This window comes from Alosa sapidissima, chromosome 4 (genome assembly GCF_018492685.1).
Source record: "Alosa sapidissima isolate fAloSap1 chromosome 4, fAloSap1.pri, whole genome shotgun sequence".
NCBI lineage: Eukaryota > Metazoa > Chordata > Actinopteri > Clupeiformes > Clupeidae > Alosa > Alosa sapidissima.
Genome location: NC_055960.1, coordinates 25,496,123 through 25,517,836, shown reverse-complemented (window position 1 = coordinate 25,517,836; position 21,714 = coordinate 25,496,123). Strand labels below are relative to the sequence as shown.

The following is a 21,714-nucleotide window of genomic DNA, read 5'->3' as shown; positions in this document are numbered from 1 at the left end:
AATCAACACTATTAATATTACGAAAAAGTTAAAATAAGTTAAGATAATGTTAGTCTATGTATAAGTTGTATTGAAATGTAAAATACAACATAATACGATATATTATGTTGCCTCTACCCATGTTAATGTGTCGTGACTGGATGGACATAAAAGAATGCATGACGCGTGATTGCCTTAATAATTGTTTAAACGCTAGAATTGAGTAACCGCATGTGCTACCTAAATCAAGGTTATCTATATTTTGTTTACAATACATGGGTGAAAAAACTCTACCCTAAGATCGCCTTGTAATTATTTTATTGCATCATTACCACAAGTTATTACTATGATAGTAATTGTGGGATTGACCGTTTACTAGGACTTTTTTTTTTGAACAAATGTTCTATTTCTATATGTGTTTTTATGGTGCACATGCCAACTAGTCTTGTTCAGTGGTTTATTCTATTTGAAGATTACTCTGTAACTAAAAAGCTACTGAGGTGCTGAAGAGTTTTCGCCGAAGACATATCTTCTCGGAACTCCTATTAAACGCTATTTCTCTGCATTGTATTTTATTATTTTGAGCTGTTCAGATGATCAGCTCTTTAGGCTACAAATACAGCTATTTTTTCTAGTAGTGATCAGTCCGAACTAATCAATGGAAAATATCCGCTACGCCAGAAAATGTGAATGAGCTATTTATTTCAATTAAAAAAAGAAAAACAATAATTCCTTCCCACATTCAATTTATGCTACACTCAGTGAAAATAAGAAAAAAGGTAGGCAAATAGGGAACACAAATACGGGCTATAAAATCTTCTACTAATACTAGAACCAAAGACACTTGTTTAACAAGTCTGTTACTCCTAATAAACGGGTGAAAGTAAAAATGTAATAATATAAATACAAAAAGGCGTCTTTATAGTTTTAAACGCTTAGGATGGAAACCCACTCTCCTCTACAACAAATACATTGAGACGAAGAATGTACTTGGTTATGGTGTATGATTTCCCGACAAAAGTTCTAACACTGTAACTTTATTTGGTTCATGTCCTTGGGTTTCAGTAACTATAAAGGTGCAGGCTCGCTTTCAATGGCGCCGACACGGAGGTCAATAACACTGACCCCGCCATTCCAACACAAACTGCACAGACCCCCTCCCCTCCTAGAGGTCTTTTGTTGGAATGGTGTATTCTGATTACATGTGTAGGCTTTAGTAAGACTTAAGTTCGATTCAGATAGATTTTCTGTGATCACAAAGAGTCGCGGTGGAACCATGTGTTTATCTGTGTGAGAGAGTTCATGTGCGTATCCGTCTATCTGCGCGCGCACGCGTGTGTGTGCGTGGTCTCTCTCTCTGTGCGAGCTTGTGTGTGTGTGTGCGTGTGTGTGTGTGTGTGTGTGTGTGTGTGTGTGTGTGTGTGTGTGTGTGTTTGTTTGTTTATTTGTTTTAATCAAGTGTTCAAATGTTCTAATCAAGCATTCCTATTTTGTTTACCGGTTGAAAATCTTTTGAGATCAGGCTAGCACTGAAATGGGTAAAAATAGGGTGACTTGAAAAAATACAAGCACGTCAGTATAGCATTTTTTAAGCCGAAATAAGGCAATGTTTTACATTTCAGCTACGTTTACTCTTCCTAATAGACTAGGTTACAGATAGCTTACAACACATTAGGATTGAGATGGAATATGTTTGATAATTAATCACAAGCACAATTTAGATAGATTACTAAAATATTTACATGTGCAAGCAGGTGCAATTTGTTATGTTAAACTCATTATTTAGGCTATTCGTTCAGTTCTAAATTGAAGTATCAGGTTTTAGCTCTTCTTTTTAAAAAAGAACAACCAAACACACTAAGCACAGATTACATTTTTCCGACAAATAATGAATGTTTTAAATGGCCTTGTAATATTATTATTATAACCCAATAACATTGTTATTGCTTTCTCTAAAACAAACATTCTGTAGCCTGCGGTACGGAAAAATGCATTCAAATCACTTCGATAATTTGGTTATTATTCAGTCAAGACTTACACAGAGACTAGTAGCCTACTATATTATAATGGCAGTAGAATACATTAAAATGAAAAGCTTGATGTAGATACATATTGTAGCATCACAGGCTTTGTGTGATGGGTCCTGAAAAACTAGTAGCCTAAAACCTGGTGTCTTATGACAAACTGGACAATTGGGTTCGTTTAATTCAGCACAGTGCAGACATGGTGAAGTATTGGAGGATAGACTGACCTGTGCGTGCCATTGACCTTTTTGACGGTTGAAACTTTAGTCTCGTTTATGCTGACTTTATTGATTATTCCGTATGTTTTGTCTTAACTTACAAGGGTTCTTCGGATGAAAGTCTTCAATGTGTGTGTTTGAGTGCGAGTGTGTCTGTACAATTAGCAGTAGGCTACCTGTTCTGAAGCTGGCCTTAATTCAAGAACATGCAACAATTTAACAATTAAATCAAGAGCTACGTGTCTACGCATCCACAGGAATCAAAACATCAGGGTATACACAGACTCTCTCTGCCTCATCCTTGTGATCGGATTGGCTTTGCCCAACTGCCCATTTATGAAAGAAAAAAACATTGTTGCAGAACCGCCTTTGACCAGTGTGTCTAAAACGTCTGATCACTCTTGTCACTCTTTCTAAAGCCACCAAAAATGGTGTGTTTTTTATATATTGCATTTGGTAAAAAATAGATGAATAAACAAACACTATTTTCTTCACTGTTGGACATTGTGTGTTTTATCCACCAACGCACCAGGTTCCTCTAGTAGAATATATGCTAACTCAGACTTCTGAACGGTCAACTAATATAAAAAAAAAACATAATATCATCTCTTGCTACCAAGTGTGCATGTGTTGGTGGAGTTAAGGTCTTCATCTGAACTCCGTTTTAATTACTGATTCATTACAGCGACGAAACTTAGTGTTGGAAAAAAACATTCGTTTTCAAGCATTGCTATCGAGCATAGCCTAATGTAAGCTTATGCATTTTGTTCTAGGCAATATATGTTAAATACTACCTTATTATATGGTCATGTGAAGCCATTTTACTGCAGCTAAGTAATCATGTTGTCTGAGGAAAGTATCATGTGATTGCAGTATGTTTAATCAAGCTCAGCATTGACAGATATACTTTCTGAGAAGACTACAAGGCAGACCTCAGCAATCTGTGCCTCGAAATAGCTCCTGGGTATAGGTAAGGGTTAAAATAGTCTTCATTGGCTGGAGAAAGCCCACATCTCGTCGACAAACATCAAATCATAAAACGGCTGAACTGGTAGCTACAAATGAATGGCTCGACATCAGAAATTTGCAGTGTATGATAACTTGTTCAGTTAAATATAATAGAAATTCCGCCTGTTGTGTGATTGCAAAGACACGCGTGCGTTCCAATAACGTACTAGCTTATGTCCCCATGTACGCTGCTGAAATTAAATAAAATCAAATTAAATTAAATTATTTCTTGGTAATTTATCTGTTTTTACTTCTGTATGTATTTCTTTGTCACCTTTTTAGGCATTCTGAATTACGGCACTGTAAAACAAACCAAAACATAGTTACCATAGGCCTAGTTGAAAGCACACCATTACTTTTTGTTATTTTTTTTAATTGGACATAGAACCGTGCACATGTATATAACCTAAAGTTTACACATATCGTTCAGTTATAAAGGCCTTCGTAAGACATCGACAAATTTGGAGCGCACCTTAACGCACTTGGAGATAAGCTTCGGCAGTCTGCTGGCAATTGTACATTACGAGAGTATGTGCATCTCAGGTCACGAGCGCTTGTTCTTGTTAGTTTCAAAAACGTGCAGAACAATTACAACGCCCTCTGTGCGATTAAAAATCTGGAGCTGTGATGCATGTTATGTACACAGCATCCTCTGTGAAGTAAAACGCGTTTTGTACAACCATAAAATGTATGATCTACAGGGACATCGGAAGAAATTAATTCTGCTCAGACATTGGTTCTATGTTCAATCTACGGCATGTCAAGCTATTTGCTTCAGATGGTACTCGCATATCTGTTCCCGTATCATGACTTTCTTCTACAGCCAGCATATGGTTTCTTGTATCCACTTGGCTTCAAAATGTTGTTTTCTCTGTGCGGAAACCTCGCCTTGTAGCAACAAACCAAAAGTGACACATCACACATTTCAAAGCAAGGCAAACCGTCCTCTGAGGCCAAGTATAATCATTCATTTAATTGTATGTTGGGAATAGCCCCTCCCTGATAACAATTCGTATAACTCCGTTTTATGACGTCACTGCAGAAGGATGGAGAGCATTCCTCTCCACTTTGAGTGGCGTAAGAGCCCTCCACATGTGGAAGCTTACCTCAGCTTTTAGTCCAAACACGCCAGCTTCATAGGCAGACAGAACATGAAGAAGGGCAAGGAGGCGGGACTTGGGGAGGAGGGGGCCCTGCAATATGATGCCAGGGAAAATGGTCCGTGGTCGTGAAAATCTGTGGGCCAGGTCTAAGAACTCCTGGCGAGATTTAAGCGCAGTGGCTCAAGATTCTTGATGGCCCCCCAACCCCATAGTAGTTCTTCGACTCACACAGAGAGAGAGAGAGAGAGAGAGAGAGAGAGAGGGAGAGGGGGGGGGGGGGGCGCACCTTGACATAATCGTCTAAATATACCAATACGAGAATGGTTTAGCCTACTTTGCGCACCTTCGATCTTAAATGGACATATATAGGTCGATTTTGAACTTGGTAGGCCTGTTTAACCTCTATGCCAAAACAAAGATACCTTGGGTAAGTTAATACTAAATACTCTAGAGTCTAGAGACCTTACATGACAACATTGGTACAATGCCCGAGTCTAAACGGTCCAAACAATAGGGGGCGATTTGACTCGAGTTTATGCGCAGAGTTGCAGACACCCATAAAGTCAGTATTGGCGCAAGACGCTTTGTAACGCAATTACAGTATATCATAATTACAACAAGAGGATACGGGACACTTGGCGACGCATTAACTGAGAGAAAATACACTTTACCATTGATATATGGTACGTGTGCGTGCCCTTTTGATTGCATGGATTTGTGATCCACCTTACCTTTAGAATAACCTACTTGGGATAGGTTTAAGTATAACATGGTCTGAATTATTCAGTTTGTATTAATAGACAGTCTTTTTCATTTTGACAAGTATATTAATTCAAGTGCACCGATGAATCAATATGCAGTCCAGAGATATCAGTTAAACTTTTTTCCAGCCAAGGCGAAGGCCTCAACATTGCAGCACAGTTATCTTGGACCTAGGTTGGTCAGAAGGTCATACCTGCAACCCTTTCACAATGTTACCAAGGCAATATTGGATTTTCTCAACAGCCCCCACCTCTCGGCTCTCGCCCAGTCCTGATTGGCCCGCTTTACCCTCGGTCCCCACATTTCCGGGGGTAAAGCCACTCTCAGATGGAGCTTTATTGCGCAGGGTTAAAGGTGATGGCCTTGACTTCACGGAAGTTCAAAGACAATATCTCCCCTCTGCATGCAACCATATAAGCAGTAGGTGAACTCGACAGGGATTGAAATAGCAGTGTATGCATTTATAAATAGGCGTCTGTTACCTTGTCGTGCGAACACACTAATTTTAAAACCACATCAAATCTGTTCGGTCGGTCCACGCCAGTTTGTGTTTAAAAGTTAAATCCCTGACTTTCCCCATGACAACCAATGAGACAATTGTATTATTATTTAAAATTACATGAATATCTACGCGCAAAATCGTTAACCATATTTGTGCATGGACTATGTGACTATGTTCGACTTATGCTTGTTTACGGCGGAAGGAATCTCACTCCTCTTGGCAGAGGGTGCAATTAAGAGAAAAATGGCTATTTAGTGCCTTGGTCTTTACGACAGTGTCTAGACTGGACGAGTTTTCAAATGACCGCTGGATATTTCCTTTAGTGCCCAGCTCCCACCTCAAACACACACACACGCACGCGCGCGCACATACATACACATACATACACACACATACACACACATACACACACACACACACACACACACAAATGTGGTTTCCTTTACACGTAGGTCATACCTGGACGAAAACCAATTCAGCATTACAAAGCTCTTCTAACTCTTTGCAGACATTTTTTGAAGAAAAAACATCCCCAAATGATTAAGAAAGAGCGATCGACTTCACTGCCATGACAAATTATAAAAAATTGCCCTAATAGTTGTTAACTGTTTTCTAAAAGCTCGGAGAGGTATATTAAGAACAACATGGCTTTTTCACTATTAGTGATTTGCGAGAGGAAACACTTCTGATTTGCCAATTACAATGTAGCGATTTCAAAGGCCATATAGGACCTATGTTTCCCATCAATCTTCCCCTAAAACTTCTGCTAGACACAACAAGAGCATTAAGGCTTTTGACGATGTAGGTGAATTGTGATTAGACTGATTTCTGAATTTTACTGTTAAAATACTTTAATGGCAGCTCGTCAAGGAATTACTGCTCTCGACCCCCCGGGAATAAATGTAGTGTAAAGGTTATAAGCTATTTGTTCACAGGTGACGATTTAATCCGTTCTTTTCACTGTTCACCTCTAGGTCTACGTGAGACTGGAGTGACTTAATCCAAGCAGTTTAAATAGTGACAGTCAGTAGGCCCGGGGGTGTTCACTAAAAGGCCAATATGTGATACATGCATACATTCCAACAGGATGAAACAAACTATTAAATGCACTACAATACATTTCAGAATGAACTAAATAACCCCCTACAAATAATTGAATGCATGTATAAAACACTAATGTCAAAATAATTCATACAGAATGCTGGAATCATCTTAATTTAAGAATCGCATATTTGTTTATTTTGTATTATACATTCTTATTTTGATGCATATATGCAACGACTTTATCCTCCCATCAATCGCATAACATGTAAACAGCAAGCATTACACAATTAGCTTACAATGGCGCCGAACAATAAGCCTTACATTCTTCCAAACAATTTCAGTTCTTGCAGAAATAGCAATTCGGCAACGAGATAAAAAGTAATTATGAAATTAAAATACATATTTACAATCAAAACTACACAATTGCATAGTCTCTTTACCATTACAGCGTAAAGTATGTCATCACAGTCCTGCGAGGAATTTGACAAGAGCCACTGCTGAATCTGTGGCTCTCTAACACACCTCATTTTTGTAGAAATTATCCACAAAAACACGAAAAGGGCTGTGTGCTCGTAGAAGACAATGGTCTTATTTTACATTTTGAAGAGAAAATTGAGACATACAATTCGGTAAATAACAAGAAACTGTTCACATAGTTGGACACGTCTTAAACGATCTTTTCACCCGTTATGCCAACTATAACAGAGGCCTAGGTTTATACACAAATTCTCCCACTGAAAAATGCCTGCGCGCAACCAACCAGTCTTCCTACTATCGTATGTCTAAAGATCTTTCAATACAAGAGGCAAGACCAATGGGATCTTGAAGTATGTAGCAAAAGACATGCCGACAAATACAACTTAAATCGATTGGCTTGTTTACCACCTCCAGTCCCCTCATTCAACCATACATGGCTTTTTAGCTGAAGTCGGCGCTAGCTTTATCCAAGGACGAATTCATCTGAACAATCAATGATGATGAATACGATTCTCCATAGCTAATTCGACATAACGGTTCACAATAAGGGGTTGCCGGAAAAGTACTGCAAGCGATCTCGGCTCAATTTCTTCTCTTTCATCCTGCGGTTCTGGAACCAGATTTTGACTTGCCGGTCGGTCAGATTAAGCATTCTGGAAAGCTGCAGTCGTTTCTCCTTGTTGATATACACATTAAAGAAGAACTCTCGCTCAAGTTCGCGGATCTGAAACTTGCTGTATGGACATCTCTTCTTCCTCGTCCGAGGGGTACCTTAAGACAATAAACCAGAGCAAAAATAAACGGAGATATGAAAGAAAGAGAAAACAGAGAAGGCAAGGTCAACAACATCTCTGATGTGATGTGACACAAACGCACCATAGGCGACATGTTCAAGGCTAAACGATATCTAAATAACGACTACGCCAAGTAGGCTACCAAATTACTAGGGGATGAATGGAAAATTAACACTGTTACACACATTCTAACCATACCAGATGATTCACACCACTGCCTCACAGAAGTATTCTACAGCCCATTTCACAATCTATTCAATGACTGTAACAATCATGGAACATGAAATAGTAATAAGTCCTGTCAAGCCAAGGCCCAAGTCATAGTGCACCATTTGTACAGTTCATTTGTACGACTTTTCATGTTATCAAATAACCCGTGGCTTCAGATGCTAATTATAAAAGATATATCAAAAACATTGTTTTCTAATCTTGTAATCTGAATTTCTGCCATTGCAGTTCAGTGGGACAAACATCGAGCAAACTGGTCATTACAGGTATTTTTTTTTGCATTTTCGGGACACAGCAGCAAATGGGTAACGAAGGCATTTCATGGGTAGCATGGGTCACTAACACACACACACACACACACACAGGCTAATGAATGGGAACAAATAGCGCCCTTCTGCAGAGTGTGGCCTGTGTAATCAATTTTCTCTACAAAAGAATGAAACACTGACTAATGTTTTAGGGAATACTTTCAAATATGAATAACAAATCAAGCACAAATATTGAGCTATTTCAGGGGATCCGTTAACCATGTTGTTCAGTTTTGACAGGAGGGTTTTAATATTGAGTAGCAATATCCATTACAGTAGCAACCAAATCTACCCTTGGGTACAAATAAAGTTGCCTTACCTTAACATTTATCACTATAAATAATAGGCTGCAACTGTTGTAATACTACAATTAGGTGGCCAAGGAGAGCATTATTTGCGCACATTATATTTTCTCAGAGGAACAAGATTGGTGTCAGTATACATGCTATTCATTAACCAACAGGGCAATCAGTTATTTTACATTCTACCCTAAGTTCCATGAACTCAACCACTGTTATATTTGAGAGTTTGACAGTAGGCTACTTTGCATGCAGGCTGCTAAAATTCGCCATTCGCCAAAAGCAGTGTTCTGCCCAATTGCTTTTTACCCTCGACGGCCCCGCAAAACAACCCTTAAAATGCCCAGCGCAAGTTCATGATCAAAGTTAGCATTTGTCACAATAGCGTGCTCTTAAAATTTCACAGACTTGAAGATAGCAGTGCCTGTGTGTAACATATCGTTTTTCCAAAGCGCTTTCCCATCGTAAAAATTCTTCGTGTTGGAAGAAAGAGCTTTGTAGGTTATAATAAAATCCTTTGAATGCTTATAAAACTCCACATAAAATCTGACCGACAAAACACCGGGCTAGTCCCTTAACCTTTTTTCTCCCCCATTTACAGCTTCGGGTACCTACTGGAGTGGCTGCTTTTGCTAGCGCTGCTGTCGTCTTTCGTGCCCGAGGAAGAGGCGCATGAACCCGAGTTTGTGTTTTCTTCTTCATCCTCTGGATCTTTTTCCGGGTCCGCTGCGCCATGCGAGGTGTTGGGCGCTTGAGACGCCGAGTCCGGCTTGCCTACGTTCCCCTTCTGCGAGCAGTTCTCCATGGAGCTGTTTTCCGTTCCGCAGTGGGCGCTGTCGAAAAAGCGGTCAAAACCTTGGGGCAGTACATTGTTCTTCCCCACGCCGGAGTAGAAGCCTGTTGACGGGTGGTTGGAGGTCGGGTGGTGATGGTGGTGATGGTGGTTGTATACGCTCTCGTTCTTCATCAGCATTTCTGTCATGGTGGATGATGGCGGAAGGCAGTCTCTGTGCACCAGGTCCTCCCCTGAGTAGCAGGATGCATAGTTTCCTCTATGGTGCCATTTACCCGAGGGATCCAAACCGTACGATACGTCCCGAACCGGTTGCACTTGTGAGAGGTTCGTGGAATAAGGGTAGGTAATCTGCCGCGATGGGGCCTGTGGCAGAAACGAGGAGACGGCGGAAAATTCAGGCACGTAGTAGGTGCAGCTGGGGAGGTAGAGGTTGGAGGCGCAGCCCGCTCGCTCCCCGAACTCGGAAGTCCTGTCTTTTCGCGTCTGGGAGCAGAAGTTGCCCAGATTGACCGAGTTAAACATCGTTCTCCCCGTTCACTCGCTCTATAGATAGATGTTTTGGATTCGAACTGCAGAAGGGGAAAATTTGGGAAGGCGAGATGACGCGCTATCCGTCTAAGTCACCCTTAGACACGTGATCGAAAGTAGATATTGTCATATATCAATTTGGAACACTTACATGCGTAGGAGTGGTTCACTTAGGTAAGATATAGGAGGTTGAAACGATTGGTTTTCAAAGATCGCATGGACATTATGAAATTTGGTGACAGACATTGCATCGTTGTCTCAGCTATACACACATAAACACTTCAATCAAATTATGAATATGTTATGGCACATGCGCACCACACCAAAGTATAGGCTAGTGTGTTACACCCTCACTTACGATGCTATTTATACCTTCTCATATTCTCTTTGTCGTTCTTAACTCGTAGTTTAACTCTTATTCATACAAAAATGACGAAGGTTGACAACAACAGCACAGTATGAGCGACTTTCAGTAAAATAATGAAGGCATATATAGCATACTTTATTTTTCCGAATGGACCGTACGGAGGTATCAAAATGATCAATTAAACATATCTAACGACCCATTTAACAAAACATAATTACGTACTTTATATAGGGCAATAAAGGGCAGGTCAATGATTTCTCTCCCATGAATTCATATCATCTTTCAGTTTCCAGAGTCGGATGCCTGTGTGAGCATTTCCATCATCTGTATTAAAACACTTGATGAATTATCAGAATTTATTTACCCCACATAAGAAGAGTGTAATTACAATTGCTCAGATTTGGCAGTAAACACAACAATATGGCTAATAATCTAGCCAAGAGTTTTAATGGTAATGTTAGGCAGCCGCATCGCTTAAACGGACACTTTTCATGTCTGGAAGTACGATGAAAACAACCAGACCCAAAGCCAGTTTTGGACCCTGCAAAATGTATATGGCCAACAGCAAAGAAACTCTTATAATCTGAGAGAGTGTGTGTGTGAGTGTGTGTATTTGTGTGTGCGTGTGCTCGCGCGCTCACGTGTACGTGTGTGTGTGTGTGTGTGTGTGTGTGTGTGTGTGTGTGTGTGTGTGTGTGTGTGAGAGAGAGAGAGAGGGGGGGGGAGACAGATGAGGACAGAGGGACTATATGTATTTGAATGTATAATCACAGTCGCTTGCCTATGCAAAATTATTTTTAGACATTAACCCTGTTCCTCATTGCGTTAGCCCTACAGATGGAGATTTTTTTAGACTGTTTGATTGACAAATTGTGTGAGACTAGCATACTCAATAGCATTTGAATATACAAATATAAGATGTCCACTTAAATGTTGTGACTGTAATCGCTTCATTCTTATGAATTTATTGTCAGATTTACATTCGAGATAAAAAACCGCGAATAAAATGCCTTTGCCACAACATGTCCCATACACGTGTATGGGTATTTCCCTGACATAGGCCATGCATACATAAAATAGCAAATGCCACAGCTCTTCTTCAATTTTTCTATTGAGAAAACCGTTGGTTTAATTCGCCTAAATTACAAAATATAGGCTACTCCTTGGTAATTCACAGGCCGTGTCACAGGGGTGTCCTTGTTCGCAATCGTCAGAATATTTTCCAGTAAATCTAATTATTGATCTGAGTATTGTGCAACACATAGGCTACACTGGCTACCAAATAAAACAAAATGTGAAAAGTTAACATCACCACCAATAAACATCCTGCTTTGGTTATAGCCATGGCATGAATGCGCGATATGTTTTTCACATAATCCGCGATATGTTTTGAATATTTTAAATCTTGCTGACGAAGAACTGCGCACGTATTTTCCGAGTAAAACAGAAAGGCCTAACAGACTGAGGTCAGTATCCGTTTCATAGGAAGGTATGTGGTCGAGGTATTAACGTCGGACAGTTGGTTCAAAAGCCCCCTTTTCCACAGATAAAAGGTTGAAGTGTAAGACGCCTTCAATCAAGTACAAAGAAAGCAGACAGCTGTCCAGACAGCACTTGAATTTGACCACTAAAATCCTCCAAGCGACTCGCCTGCCATAAAACGTCGAATAGCAACAGCGCGACACAAGTAGTCACACGTTTAGAGAGAGAGAGCATGAGACAGAAAATATCCTACATTTGACAATTCTGGACTAATAATGTTTGCTTCATTCACGACTATTGAATCGATGTTGGATATTAGGCGTTTCTGTATCCATTCCAAGATACCCACCCTAATTGCGCACAAAGTATCTTTAAGTATTGAATAAATGCATCTTAATGTGAGAGTAACACAACACTATAATTTGAGTGTGTGGTACAAATACGGTTTATATCAGCAATATGCGTCTTCCTCTTGTCATATTGGCAAAAAGTATTAGATTGGATGAGAGTGCATAAACTGTATATGGGGAACAGTAGAACTAATAAACAAATAGCCTGACATGAAAAATTATATCTTCTTCCTGGGACAGTCTACCGTATATGACCATTAAGCGACCCTCTTTCTATCACTCAAGCGTCTGCAATTGCAGCAGTGGCTCCGGGTAGTCATTTTCATTTAATCATGCTAAATGTTTTGATTTTATCAGAAGATGACGCCTCTCCAAACTAGCCATCATGCGAGTTGTGAGCGTGTGTTCACGATGGACGCATATCATTGTGAAATGCCTAAACATTTCCCCATCATCGAAGTCTACTAGCAATAGGACCCAGGGGATGAAGAGTGGATCTTAGACCTTCCTCAAATAAAGTCATTTTTTGTCAACCAAATTGCTGAGTGTTGCATTTTCTAGAGTTGTCAATCACTGCATGCTGTCTTTCTCCTTGATGGTGAATAAGGAAAAAACAGCACAGATAAATTCGAGGTTAGCACAGGTAAGATGTAGCTGTGCAGCTTCAGTATAGGCTCGGGTCCCGGCGGTTGTAAGAACGCAAGCGCTGTTGTAAATATTTCCCATTCTCTGTTTGAAAACAACACTGTTGGGGAGCAGACTTTACGACATGTGTCTGTCTGCGGAATCTAAGCAACGCCTCGACACTCTTTACTATACCAGTAAAAACTGTGAGAATTACAGACTGCTTCTTAAACCCCACAAAAATGAAATCCCTGTAAGAGATCAAAAAGGGGTGAACGCAGCCGATTCTCTCTCAAGGCAATGGTCAAGTTTAGGCGTCCATTGCAGCCCTCTGCACATAAATCGGCCTAGAAACAAGCGCTGAACGTGGCAAGCGTGTGGAATAACATTATCGTCCCCTCATGGCTCAGATCATTTTAATTGGATGTAAGCCAGGCTATTAAACTCGCTTGTCTGAGCTGTGAACAGTTTCAAGCGTCAGAAAAAAGCCCCTCGATAACACTGAGGTCCTGGGCAACCTACCGAGCAGCAATGCCTGTAAGCAGGACTCAGATTTTAACCACAAAGCCCCCATGCATGCAAACACCACTTGAAGCCCACTGTGTCCACTGCATGCGAACTATTAAATAGCCTATACCTAAATGCAATGGGCCAAACAGAGTAGTATTCATAAAAGAAGAGATGGGCCTAGCAAACCGCAGAGCAGCTAAATAACATACATGTCATTTGAATTAGGCGATGAACGTAATATTATATCTGCCATTCGATGTGTCTAATTGTCAGCAACTGTGCCATACACTGAATGCACTATTTAACAATTAAGAATAAATTGAACAATTAAGAATAAATTGTGAATACAAATGTCCCCACTAATGTGTATGGGTGTAAAATGCAACGCATATTAGCAATAGCAAACTAGATGGTTTAGTTTAAATTCTGCTTGTTAGCATTGCACACCTAAAAGAAAAGTCACCTACACTTTAGATCATAGGGACAATTCACTGGGCTACATTGGTTGGTCATAATAGCACCAGGCAAAACGACGTCTGGTGCTGAAAGAAACATTTAATAGCCACAAGCTAAGGTGTGGTCTGACCACTGCAGTGAATCGGTGTTGACAATAATCCACCTTAATGATAAGCATTTGTTTAACATTTATATAGTGTAAAACACATCAAAAGAACCGACACACAGTTTTATAAATACAGGAGTCATCCTGCGTCTTGTAAAATGAGGGAACACTAAAAATGCCTTTTTTTTTTCTCTTAATGCTGACACACATCCAATAATTCTAAGTGGTTTGAGTCTTTGTAGGTGGAGTGTACACATAGCGGTTTCTTGCCTATGAGTATTTCTGTGGGCGATCCTGCTGTGCAATCCGATCGTTTATACGTGTGCAGCCATAGACCACATGCACACAGAGTATCCACAAGTTCATGGAGGCCCATCCGTTAGAGTCAATGTCCTTCGCGTCTTGTATGAACACGGATCGGAGATGGAGGAAGGAGGTTGTGTGCAGTTACAAGGATGACCAAAACAACGAATTAATTAATAAAAGGATGAATAAAATTAAAGACTACTCACGTTTTGCAAGGCGTTTAAAGGTGTTGCATTTTCTAAAAATAATTACTGCTTAATTGGATTTAATAATAGGCTAAATGCTATGTTCAATAGGTAGCCCAATGGCAAGTGCTATGCGGTCACACACTACTGAATAAAACAAAAAAGATATAGGCAATAGTACTGCGAGTACTTCTTTATTCACTCTATATTAACTACAAACAGGCGCATTTAAAAAAAAAACATTTTTACAAATAAAGGATAAACACATAAAAAACTAAATCAACAAGCATTAGGAAACAACCTCCCGTACAGGTACACACGTTCTTATGATGCACATTTTCAACTTTAACTTGTTTTGGATGCAGCTACCACTAGGCTACCAATGGAGCTACCATTTCCAACTGGTTTCCCAGTAGCATACTAAAAGCAACAACTGCATATCTACTCATATTTGGTCTGCCTTTGCGTTTTTTGGATAGTCAACCTATCGTTTTTCCCGGTTGAGAAATATTAGTCTGGATGACGCATTACCTTCGCATTAAATCACTGGAACGAGGATTAGGCTATACACATCCTATTTTGAAAGGGAATTAGTCTATACACATCCTATTTTGACATTGACTTTTCGACACTAACTATTTTATATGTAATGTACATAAGCTATTTTCTTATTTTTGCTGACAAATGATTATGGTACCATACATTGCAATGTATGCTAGGTTATAACGTTGATCAAATAAATATGGAATAAATTTAACTAATTCAGCTCACCAAACAATGACTAAGTGCTAGGCTACATCATAAAGAAAAATAGAGTTTCAGACGCTATATACAATTCAGCCAAATTTTTTAAAATTGGGAGAGAGATTATCAGTCTTGTTAATGAATGACAAGCTGCAAACTGACGCGCTAGGTTACTAAACATAGTAGTAGACGACCCTTCCCATAGCTACCCTTTAGCTTAGGACACAATGAACTCTTTGTGACTTGAGAACACATTTGGCATTGGGTTATCTAAGGAACATTTTAAAATAACGTAAAGGTGTTTTTTTCCTCCAGAGGTATCTCAAATATAAAATAGATTTACGATAGAGGAAATAGTACCTGTGTTTTCTTACCGAAAATCCGTCTTTGTTTCCTACAGGATTCGGTAGCGCTAAACCTCGGGCCCTAATTGAGTCCCTCTCTTTATGACGTTTAATTTCCTCTCCGACTCTACACACTGATACCTTAAGAACTAGAGGAGACTGCTGTTTTTGAAGTCGGCATCCCGATCACTTGGATATATTACATCTTCTAGTCTTATTGTAAACCAATTTTCATCGCCCGAAAATGCGGCTCCGTTCCTTTTAACTTTCTTGTCCCTTTCCATCTAGCCGAGTGCTAAGTCTTACTTTATACCTACCACAATTTAAGGATAAAATACGACTGACAGGGAGAATAAAAACTTTTTTTTTTTCATCCAACAAACTCCTCAGGCCCTGGTCCTCTTTGCCCTTTTCCAAAACATTGTTGGTGGACTCCTGAACCCCATATAAGGCGCTTACTAACTTGACCTTCAATTTGTATGGGTTCCCGCCCACATAGACAGCAGGAAACACGGGGTAGATTTCGCTCACACTCCGCTGGGGACAGATGAAGAAGGCATCCACGTAGGCCTGGGAACGCCACATCAAGATCAGCATCCCAGACAGAAGGGCAAAAGTAATCAATGTGCGTGCTAGCTACTTGCTCCATATTATTGTTAAGTTATCCTAGTTGTTTCCGCTGCCTGCACGCGATCAGTCAATTAGCGCGCAGAAGGACAGATGATGGGCACTAGGCGAAGCACTGTTATTAAGTTGCAAGTGAACAATGGGCTACTAAGTGCGAGTCACATCAAGCCTCACCAGTGGACTGGTCTAGCCTTTTTGCACGGACACCAAAATTAAACGAGATATTCAATTGCTAAGATGTTCACAGCACACTTAACTTTAACGTATGTAGGGCAAAACACTGATTTTCTGACGTTGTCTGCACCGTGCAATGTCATAAAACGTCGGCTTTACCAGTGGACGGTACAAAACCCCAATTCCTGCCCAGCATAAGCCTGCAAAACATACGATAGGTCTAACTGTCTTTACGTGCGGGCAACTACAAAAAGCGTGTGTGTGTGTGATATTTATATAATATAGAGTTAAACATACACAAAAGAAGGTGAAGTTTTGCCACTCCATTCATTCATTCATGCATGCATGCATGCATGCATTCATTCATTCATTCATGCACTATACTATGAAAAATACAGAAATTAAACTAGGCCTACTTATTTTGAAGTCAAGGGCAAGGTTAAGACCAAGGGTTTGGCGCATGAACAAATTCCACAGCGGGAAAGACTTTTACACAAACCATCGGATTTATGGATGAGGCATCAACATTCAAGATCTGAACACATTCCTATTATTTTGTACACATTTCAATTTTAATTGGCTTTACTACCGAACCTGTGACGTTATTAACTTTCAAGGAAAGGTAATGAAAATAAACCCTTTGTGTCGGGACAAACAAAAACTGAACAAAAAAAGAGAAACATTTCTAATTCTTATTATGTACAATAAACAAAAATTAGAACCAAATGCATACGTTTATATGATATTGATCCCAGTGTCTTCGTCTCATCCATTTCATGTAGCTATTACACAGAATTGGATCTTTTTAAAAAGAAATTTCCGCGTTGGAAATTTCACGCATTGATCGACAGAGGCCAATGAACAGCAGTCTGTAAATACGCATTAAAACCAGCTCTGGGTTCCCGTGGAGACCTTCACGCCCAGTCCGCCAATGAAAATAATATAGACCTGTTTACGTTCAGTTAAACTGTTTAATACAGACACAACTGTGTGTTTGACAGTCCAATAATAATGGCAAACACAAACGGATCACTTCAATGAATTTGAGAGGACTTTGTTGCTCTGACTTTACGCACACACAAAGGCCCGTTAGCGCGTGTTCCTATACCCGAACAGATACACATAGAAAGGTTACATGCAAATAGTGAAAACAATCATCTATACATATTGCATTGCATGCATGTATGAAGAGGGCTTACAAGTGCACATAGTCATTAGATAAATACATACTCTGAGCTTACAGATCTAGAAGTCGAACAAAATCATGGATAGGCTAAATAGACAGAGGGGTTACAAATACAAAGGGAGCCCACAATTTCAAACATACATAGGAGAGATGTTAAATTGCTCGTGCTTATAGGTAGGATTTCACACAGCGGCCAATCTACCGTTAAGCCAAAATCACTAACAAAAACATCACCAACAGAACAGCCTTCAAGAGCGTTTCACTGGGGTTATCAAGCAGGCACGTTCCATCATAGGCGTTTCATTGAATTAAGCCCACGACACATCCACAATAGTGGATTAATTGGCACACATACAAATGTACAAGCTTACGAATTCCATATGTTAACATAAATATGGATAGCGGCACAAAAACAACACACACTCGCCTGAGCAACCGAAACACTTGGTTCACACAGGCAGGCACGCACACACACACAGTGCACGTATGCGTGTGTGCAAATGTTTGTGTGTGCATATGTCTGTGTGTGTGCGTGACAGACAGACAGACAGACAGACAGACAGACAGACAGACAGATAGACAGATAGATAGATAGATAGATAGATAGATAGATAGAGACAGACAGACATAGTCCTCAAAATTAAATATAATAATAAAATGCAACATTAAAAATAATAGATGTAATTTATAATTATTACATATTTAAATATATAATTCTAAGTTTAAAATTATACACGTTTTGATGAATTTAATTTGATTCATTTTGCTTTATGTATTCATTTTTGTATGAACTTTGAAGGGGTAAAATAGTGAATTTAATTTAATTTAACACAACAGCAAATAAGTTTTCTGAGATAAATATCGTAATATAGAAAGATGGAGGTGCCTTTCCAGTTCTTTAAAATGAGCTAAACAATTTACTATTTTAACTAGCCACAAGAATAGGCCTATAGGCCTACTTTCTGTCTTTCCACTGCATAAAGAGATACATATTTTACATTTGTGTCAATGCAATACAACAAACTATCCGCGAAGTGAAATAGCGTCAATATATGAAAGACGTTTCTTTTGAGTAACCTTCTGAAAAGCATCATGCAACTATGCATTTCTGTGAATTGGAAAACAACTTAAGTATATATATATCCATCCTTATACAAGAACACATTCATTCATTTCTAAGAATTACGCATGCGACACCGTTTACTTAAACTACAAACCGAGGCATGTTTCGATATCTATAAAAAAAAAAGCAAACCTGATTCACTACTAAATCTTAACCTCAATAATAAGAACTGCAATGCCTAAATGTCACAAACATATTATGAAAATATCCGTCTATGGTCATAGGGAAACGTGCTTAATGATGAACATGTTAGCAACATGTTGTTACAATTCCATATTGCAAAGTAGAATGAAGGACATCAGACTGGGACTATTCCTCTCTGTCTCTTTGTACTGTGTGTGTGTGTGTTTGTGTTTGTGTGTGTGTGTGTGTGTGTGTGTGTGTGTGTGTGTGTGTGTGTGTGACAAAGCATATGTCTGTATATGCTCTTGTGACTGAGCATCTACCGTCTGTGTGTTTACCCATCCACAGAGAGCCCAAATACCAGGCGTCAGTGCTTGCAAAAATAGATGTAATGACAGGACCTCTGCAAACCAAGCGCTCTGCAAGGTGCGGGATAAGAAATGACTAGAAAAGACACAATGCCCACACGCTAGCTGACTTGATCCTTGCTCCCACTCGCATGCAATTTGAGTGTGATGCGAGTACTCGATCTTGACAAAAGGCATACAGTATAGATGAGCCGATCGGTTTCATCTCATTAAAGAAGAGATGGTAGAAACAACAAAAACTTTTTGTTTTGTTTTTGTTTTTGTTTATCAAAATCACTTGTGTAACTGCTACTTTAAATGTCACCGCATGACAGCCTATAGTTCAAGGCTACTTAGTCCACAGCAAAACAAAGTGATGGTCCTCTACTTGTCCCTCCCAATTCCGCCAGGTCGGGTCTCCCCCCATGGCATGGGGAGACTGCAGCTTCACATTCAAGGTCTGCGTCAACGCCGCAGATCACTGACCTTTGCGCCTGGTAGACAGGCCGCCATAAAAAAGACCCTGGTCCGTCTCAAAGTCAAAACCGAGTTAGTTGGTTAAACCGTGATAAAAGCCAACAACTTCAAATTGTATTCCATTTACTATCCAGTCCCTGCCAATTGCATGCTAAAATACACGTGGATACACACCCAGTCCCAGATTCCGCCATTTCAGGAGTAATGGCAAACCCTTTATCTGCCCACGTCTCTACTTTTTGAATCTATTCTCTTTACTGAAATACCACAGAAAGATGATTTGTGGCTGGAAAATGCAAACATTTTTCGGGGGATTTGGTAATCAATGCAAGTGGGTTATTCAAACTGAGCGAAGAGGATGCAGACGCCACAACTTAAAACACAATGCTTTACAATCCATGGCGCACCCAAAGCCCCCCATATTCGTCACTATAAAAGCCCTTTGTCACGTTGTAAGTTCTGCATTTGACCTTGAGGATGCAAACCCGCATTCTGTTGGGACAACGGCCTTGGCGAATGCCTACGTTTGTTGACAAAGGGAAGTAATGACGTGTCTGCAGAAAAAGAGCCAGCCAGGTCCTATCCGGCAAAGAACTCTATGTCTATTCATGTAGACAGACTCAACATTTTGCTGCTCTGTTTGCGCACAGTTCTACATTTCAGTTAGTGCTTTAGTGGAACAATGTCTGGTTCTGAAAATGAGGCAAATAGCCTAACGCAACTCCTAGTTGGATCATTGGTTCATATAAACTTACTTGCAAAACCACTCTTGTGTATTCATGTACAAAGGCCTATTATGCATCACAGCTATGCCATGTTCTAAATATAACATATTTGGCTTTGCTGAAGTTAGCATAGATGAAAGACCAAATTAGATTGGTGGAACGATTTTAGCTGGATTTGAACAGCAGCAAAAATATTCCACGTAAACTCTTAATAGCTAAGGCAGATCTTTAGTCTCGTCTCTCCTGTATTTTAACACCAGTCAAAGAGAACGGGGACTGGGAAATTATTTGAGTCTGCGCCGTAAAGCTACCACGAGACATGTTAAAACATTTCCCATACAATTGTGGCTTATCCTGCTTTGAACCCAGACAAGAAATGACAAACTCTGTGCGTCATTATTCTGATTGTGGTATTAAGGAGTTGCATCTCTGTCACTACCTGATCGTGCCCCTGAAGGAGCCTTGGAGACAACGAGTACCACGATTCCTGTTTTAATAATGGAGAATGCCAGCGAGAATTTCTGTGATACTGTAATCAAGGATAAAAAGGGAGGGCTTGAGCCTTAACTGGATTTGAGACTGACACGTCCTGCTGTGAAGCGGCACGGCCATGCTGTGATAGCCATTTTATTTCGAGACACATTGCAGCGAGGTATTGTTTTTGGCCCAAGAGTGAGCCTCAGCGCATAACACAGTGCAAATAACTGGGTAGAGTGACATCATCAAGAGTTTCCTTTTTGAAACCCCATTTATAAGTGATTGTGTCTCCGAAATACTCCGAAATACTAAAAGGTTTGTGTAAGACAAGCTTTACATCCCTAAGCAGTGCGCTCCATCCTTTGCCACAGATGCCACGCGGTACGGGATTAAAATGTGGTGCGGGCAGCGGGTAAAGATTTTCATTGCAAATATATTGTTTTATTGCATCCTCTTAGCAGTCTTGTAAATGAATAGCTTGCTCTGGCCAGCTTGCGTAAAAAGGAAATATAACTGGATTTATTGTTATCATTTTTCTTACTAGTGCCTTATAAAATGATTGTTCGAAACAAGCCAGGAAGCGGATGGGGATTTGTATTAGGCAAGGGGAGCATCCAGTCCGGAATATCAGTTAATTATGATTATAATAGTTTTCTTTCTTTTGTCATATTAGGAAGGGTACCGTTCATAATTATGCCATTCATCAAACGGTTGTATTCAGTGTTTTGTTTTTGATTAATTTGATTGACTTATGCCCCTATGAAATCATCACTAATATTCAAGTAACAACAACAAGTAACAATTACGAACACAGCCGTGCATATCATGATCATGATAGTAATATAAAAGTTTATAGATTTTAATAGATATCATAAACGTACACATACATCAATACATTCATATTATGCATA

At 39.8% G+C, this 21,714-nt stretch overlaps 1 protein-coding gene across 1 annotated transcript; it reads right to left on the bottom strand.

Annotated features, from left to right (window-relative positions):
• Positions 1 to 6,808: 6,808 nt before the first annotated feature.
• LOC121706686 (homeobox protein Hox-C11a-like) lies at positions 6,809 to 10,220 on the bottom strand. Its single transcript, XM_042088626.1, has 2 exons — positions 9,362 to 10,220; positions 6,809 to 7,888 (listed from the first exon to the last, which is right to left on the bottom strand). The coding sequence occupies exons 1-2, from the start codon at positions 10,062 to 10,064 to the stop codon at positions 7,656 to 7,658; spliced, it is 936 nt and encodes a 311-aa protein (XP_041944560.1). The 5' UTR covers positions 10,065 to 10,220; the 3' UTR covers positions 6,809 to 7,655.
• Positions 10,221 to 21,714: the final 11,494 nt, after the last annotated feature.

What these genes read in the sequence shown, in the direction of transcription:
- LOC121706686 (XM_042088626.1), bottom strand. Translation starts at nt 10,064, where the DNA reads ATGTTTAACTCGGTCAATCTGGGCAACTTCTGCTCCCAGACGCGAAAA. An exon ending in TAGCAAAAGCAGCCACTCCA is followed by an intron (nt 7,889 to 9,361) that starts GTAGGTACCCGA and finishes TATTGTCTTAAG; the next exon opens with GTACCCCTCGGACGAGGAAG.